Source organism: Lemur catta, chromosome 5 (assembly GCF_020740605.2).
Source record: "Lemur catta isolate mLemCat1 chromosome 5, mLemCat1.pri, whole genome shotgun sequence".
NCBI classification, from domain to species: Eukaryota; Metazoa; Chordata; class Mammalia; order Primates; family Lemuridae; genus Lemur; species Lemur catta.
Genome location: NC_059132.1, coordinates 6,970,527 through 6,976,526, shown reverse-complemented (window position 1 = coordinate 6,976,526; position 6,000 = coordinate 6,970,527). Strand labels below are relative to the sequence as shown.

General features: G+C 38.8%; 1 protein-coding gene across 8 annotated transcripts in view; it reads right to left on the bottom strand.

Moving 5' to 3' along the window:
- Positions 1–565: 565 nt before the first annotated feature.
- The window catches only part of LOC123637873 (protocadherin alpha-C2), a 108,292-nt gene continuing 102,857 nt past the window's right edge, over positions 566–6,000 (bottom strand). For 7 of the 8 annotated variants that reach the window (XM_045551011.1, XM_045551015.1, XM_045551012.1 and 4 more), the window contains exon 4: positions 566–3,298. In XM_045551011.1, coding sequence (XP_045406967.1) covers positions 2,988–3,298 — 311 coding nt within the window. In that variant the 3' untranslated portion in view covers positions 566–2,987. The remainder of the gene's footprint in view (positions 3,299–6,000) is intronic. The other variant, XM_045551014.1, reaches the window with a different exon arrangement.

Here is a 6,000-nt window from a genome sequence, read left to right as displayed (position 1 = left end):
CAAAAATGTGTTCAGACATGCCAAATGATCCCTGGGGGACAAAATTGCTCCCAGTTGAGAACCACTGCATCTAAAGTCTGTGTTTATAAAACTTTAACTACAGGAGGACAAAATAATCTATTTGTTATAGAACATGTACTATGAACTGAATCTAGCTAGTAGAGTGACTGGCATATACCCTGTACTCAATAAAAGTTAATTTCTTGGAGCCAAATGGATTCTCAATTGTAAAGAGATACAAACCCTAAACAAGTAATGAACAAGATAACTCGACCGGCTCTAGTGATAAAAATTGGTTTCTTGCAATTCTTACTAGAGAAGACTGAGATAGTGCCCTGGAAAGTGATCCAGCAACCTCCAGGCTGTCCATTTTAGTAATATTGTGAAGTTTGATCCTTGATTCCATTGGGTGTTTTGACTCAGTGCTGAACATAAAAGCCAATGTGATAGCCAGAGGGTGATACAGTAAGTTTCATACTGTGGCAATCTTCTTCAGTAATAGTAGCTAACAATAATCAGTGTTCTATTTTCTCCTACTCTTATACTTAGAAATGACCACCATTTCTTTCATACCACCATTTTCCATTTATTAGCAATAACAGAGGAAATACCAATAGCACCAATTCAAAATGAATCCACATGATGTGTTTTATCCTTACAGCTGTAATAACTAGTAACTAACATGGATTGGAAAGCACTTCACAAATGTAAAAAGTGCTGTACAGGTACATTATAATTATCATCCATTAATAAATTAGCCCGATTCTCCTAGTTCAAAAGGCACGTAAGGTCAGATACATGGGCTTCAGTGGGGCAAAATGATCACAACCTACAATGTAGCAATGGTTCACATGTGTTGGCAATAAGTTTTACCCCATGCAATCCTGCAGAGCTGAAGTTACACACCCTTCAAAATATGGGAGAATGAAGCTAAAAGTAGACAAGACAGTTTTTTTTTTAGATTTAATGCTTTTTTTAAAATAACAGACTCCTATTTCTTTTATATTAATGTTTAAATAGATAATATAATTAATCAAACCTCTAAATCGTACATTATAACAAAATTAAAATGTCTTAAAGTAACAGTAAATTTTATTCTTTTCTATGAGCTGATATTCCAGGTATCATTAGAATTTCAAAGCATTCTGTAACTTCAAGGAGGTCAGATTGGTAAAATTTGTGCTTGCACACCTCGGGAATATTTTCAGTATTCATTCCAAAATTGTTACTAGAAAAAACAGCTTTATCCATTCCCTTGCCAGCAGGAGTCTTGGCAAGAGATGGCTCTTGGCTGGACCATAAATAAAATTCCTTGAATCACCAATGTCTTGATTTAAGAAAGAAATTTTACTGTGTCTTTCATACACAAAAGCTGATTAACAATGGTTAAAAAAACACTACTCCACTTTTTCACAGGTGTACAAAAGGAAGTATAATGGAATTACATTCAACAATAAAGCTTAAAGTTCACTCTAGGTAATAGTTGCATTAACATTCACATACACAAGCACAGAGTAAGTATATTTCAGGAGTCTTATAATAGCATACAGCATACATATGGGAGATTGATTTCAGGTAACATCATAGGTGTTAGTAAGATTAGCAATTCAGAGTGTTATAGAAAAGGAAAACTAAACCAAAGAGAAGGTGTAAGCTAGCACACCAAGACAAATCACAGAATTAGAGGATTGAAAAGTCTGCTCACTGTATGTATGAGAAAACAGTATTTTTCTTCAATTTCTGGGTCTTGATATAGTTGGTTAGAGAAAGTTGTATATTCAAAGTGCACATAATTGTTTCTTAGAAAAGAGAGAGAGAAAGATTCTTTTATTTAATAATTAATACATGCAAGAGGCAGCCCCAGAGTGACCTGAAAGAGTAAAGCTTTGATTGGCAGGTGGCCGATATAATACAGATGTTTCAGGCAATTCTCTTAAAGCACTTCTGTAGCAGCAATGATCATTTAAATGGCTGTAGACTGAATTCTCTTTTAAGGAGAGTTTAGGGGAATTGTATTCATCATATTTCTCTTTAAAGACTTATAGCTATAGACTTTCTGTTTTTTTTAAATAAATCTATCAAACAACAAACAGCATAAGGTGAGGTGTTGGGGTTTTCTTTTTTCTTTTGCTTTTGCATATGTATTGTTGGAAAAGGATCTGGCCTTTTCATAAACATTGTGTGCAAAAGAACTTTTAATAAAGTGAGCACAGGACATATATAGAAAACACATCAGATCTGCTTCTGTTGCCCTGGCTGGCCCTCTGTTGAACACTGAACTGTTGGCTTGTAGGTATAATGCAGGTTTTAGGTATGATGTTATTACACCACAGCCAACAGACTTTAGGGACTCCTAAAGCCTTGTCAGTGGGGGTAGTTTTGTCTCCTAAAGGGTGGCCACCACCTCTTGAGTTGTAAGATTTAGAAAGTCTGGTCCCTCTTGGTTTCACATTTCCCCTCCAGACTGATAACTCACACTGTTTATTTGCATTTTTTTCTCAGCCCTTCTTGTACGACCTAGCCTAATCTGCCCATCGCAGCCAATATCTGGCACTTGCATACCTGCATTGGCCACACATTCCCAGTGGCCACAAACACCCAAGCTGCTCAATCTCAAAACCTTTCAGCCTGCCCTGCAAGTGTCATCAAGACAGGATCCCCGGAGCACAGGGCAGAGAGTCCAACCTCTCACTGGCGGGGCTGGGAAGCCTCTCCTTTGCGGCGGAGGAGAAAGGAAACTTGGGTCTGCTTTTTAGGTTCTGAAAACAAGCCAGAGTGGAGAGAAAGAGTTAACACCAGACTTAGTAAAGCTTTAAAGACAAAACCTGTTAAATTCGATCTAGACAAACACAGGGAACTTTCTGCAGATTTCTGAGGTCTCTAAGAGGGCTCATGTAGGTAGGAAAAAGGAGGAGGGAGTTGCTACATGGAAGAGATTTGCCATTATTACAAAAACTGGCTAAGTGGCTTGTTTCCATTTGATGACCTCACTGGTCACTGTTGTCAGTCGTGCTGTTTCCTTTCTCTTTTTTCTCCTGGGTCTTGTTACCCTTCTTCTTTTTCTTCTTTTTCTTGGTCTCCTCCTTTTTGCCGAAGGTTATGAAGTCACTTTTGTCAATTTGGCTGTTAGTAGGCTCCTGCCGGATGGAGATGATTGCAGGAGATCCTGGGATAATGAATTTGTCTGGCAACTCACCGGGACCGGATTGTTTGGGGTTGCCTGGTCCGTATTTAAAGGTCCAGCTGTTGCTGTTGACACCAGCTCCGACTGGAGGGGACACCTCTCCTGCCTCTGGTTCTGAAAGAAAAAACATCACAGATCAGTAACAGGGTCAACACATGCCCTTGACGCCACACTACTGGTAGAGTACAAGAGAAGCTACACAAACAGGCTGGGTCCCCCCAAAATCATGGATTATTTCTTTGAGCCTGAAGGCAAGGCCAGTGTTTAGAAACAAACATGAGGGCAGATTTTCTCACCAGGATGTCCAAGAATCCAGTTTTCTAGTCACATATTTTTGGTTCTTTGTGAGCATTTTCCTGAAGAATATGGTTGTGATTATCTTGCTTGGGAATGGGACAGGAAATACTGGGTTAAAACAGAATGTACTACTTTTAGTGTATATATTAGAGAAAACTTTAGCTACAAATGTATTTGATACCTACTGTGTCCAAAACAGAAGGTAAATTAGTTGAATCAATTATTTGATCCTAATTTTATTATAATAACCTTGAGGGGTGACAGGATGGAGCAGAGGAGAGGTAGGAATAAGTGGGGGTATAGAGGGACACTAGAAAGTATAAGAAGATGGAATCCTGTTGTAAATTGGGCCTATTTGTTTGGATAAAGCACTGGGAGACAATTTTAATTTCCAAATCAAGTTCCTTCCCTCAATGTTCTCACAGTCTAGTTGGGACATACACTTAGGCAATTATAAACCAATTTGATACATGTAATAACCAAGGTATGTGTAAAGTATTGTGGGACTAAAAAGGAGGAAATTGTTAATTATACTTGATAAAGTTAAAGGAGATTCCAAAGGAAAGGTTAAATCTGCACATTGTCTTGGGAAAATGATTATGCATCCACAGGGGTTTTCAATGCAAGACTTTCCCAAGAATCTAGCTGGAAGACACACCATAAAGTATACCAATGACTTCTGGAAGAAGTCAAAGCTAGAGAAGAAGAGTAATGATCTGTCTGGGCAAAGTGATCCCAGTGGCCATGACATTGAAACCCTCTGACATAGCAGTAGTGTTTATATATCTGACACTGGCCAGGCTAGAGTGCAGTGGCACCATCATAGCTCACTGTAACCTCAAACTCATGTTGTACTCAAGTGATCCTCCCACCTCAGCCTCCTGGGTAGCTGGGACTATAAGCATGTGCCACCACACGGGACTAATTTTTTCTGTAGAGATAGGGTCTCACTATATTGCCCAGGCTGGTCTTGAACTCCTGCCTCAAACAATTCTCCTGCCTTGGCCTCCCAAAGTGTCGTCCCCTTTTTGAAAAACATATGAGTTCTCTGTCATGTAGGAGAATAATCCCCACAGGTTCTTAGCTGGACTGGACCTCTGTTACAAAAGATAGATTAACAAGAGAAAAATAAAAGTTTATTAGTATGCATATTTCTTATATACATGAGAGACGCCCAGAGAATGAGTAGTTCTCAAAGAGATGGCTTTGAATTCCAGCTTATATAGCATATTCAAAAGAACAGTAAATTTTTAGAGAACTGACAAGACAAAGGAAAAGGACTTTGAGTCTTATGGGCAGCTACTTGGCAGAAAGCAAATAAATGGCAGATAAAAGCTAGTTAGTAAAGCTTGTCAATGTAGATTTCCCTGGTACCATCACCAGGCCTATAAGAGTCTAAAGTTGTCTTCAGTGGTTAACCTTTGCTCTCCCTGGTGGTGGTGGTATTAGGGAGAACAGGATACCTTTTATCTTTGTAAATCTATGTTCTTTTAGGGAGATGGAGGACAGAGAGCTTTCATATATCTGCTTCTTGTCTTTAGCTCAACAATTCTTCATATTTTGGGGTGGCATATTCTGGATTCCCCACAGTCAAAAAATTTTCTTGAGCTTTCTCTCTGGCTGTTCTTTGTCAATATCCTTTGCAGGATCCTCCTCACTTACGTGTTAGAGCTTTCCTTAGGTTTGGCCCCAGACTCGCTTCTCTGCTTACTCTCCACTCTCTCCTTTTGGGATCTCAGCCATGTCTATGGGTATAAATACCATCTAAATATGCTGATGAGATGCAGATTTATATTTGAAGCCCATATCTCTCTGTGCTGTAATCTCATGTACCCAACTGCTTATCTGGTATCTCCACTTGGAGGTCTCATGGGGATCCCAACTGAAGGAATCTCAAGTTAAACTCTTGATTCCTATCATCTATTCTTTTCTAAATCATTCCAGTTTTGGTAAATGCCACCTCATATACCCCATTGCTTAAGCCAGGAAGTTCAGAGTTATTCTTCATTTTTCTCTATTCCAGTCTTTATTCTCCATTTATGATACATCATCAAGACCCGTCATTTCTGCCTCTGAAATGTATCTTGACTCTGTCTTGTTCTCCCCAGTTTCACTGTCACTACTCTTCTTCAACACCATTATCTCTTATGTGAATTACAGCAATGGTCTCCTCCTTATTCAACCTGCTTCCACATATGCCTTTCTTCAATCTTCTACATAGTAGCCAGTCATCTATATTCCTTTAAGTCTTTCTTTCTTCCTAAAACTTGAAGTATAGCATATACACAGTAAAATCCTTTAAAAATAGAAATCAGATTATATCATTCCCCTGCTTCAAATTATCCAAAGACTTTCTACTGCCTTGAGAAAAGAAAAATCAAACTCCTTACTGTGGTATATAAGCACCTTCAATAATCTGATGTTTTTTCTTCTCCAGTCTCGTCTACAAATCTCCCTCTTACCACTATACTCCATCCACACAGGCCTTCTTTCAATACCTCAAATACCCCTGGCCTTGG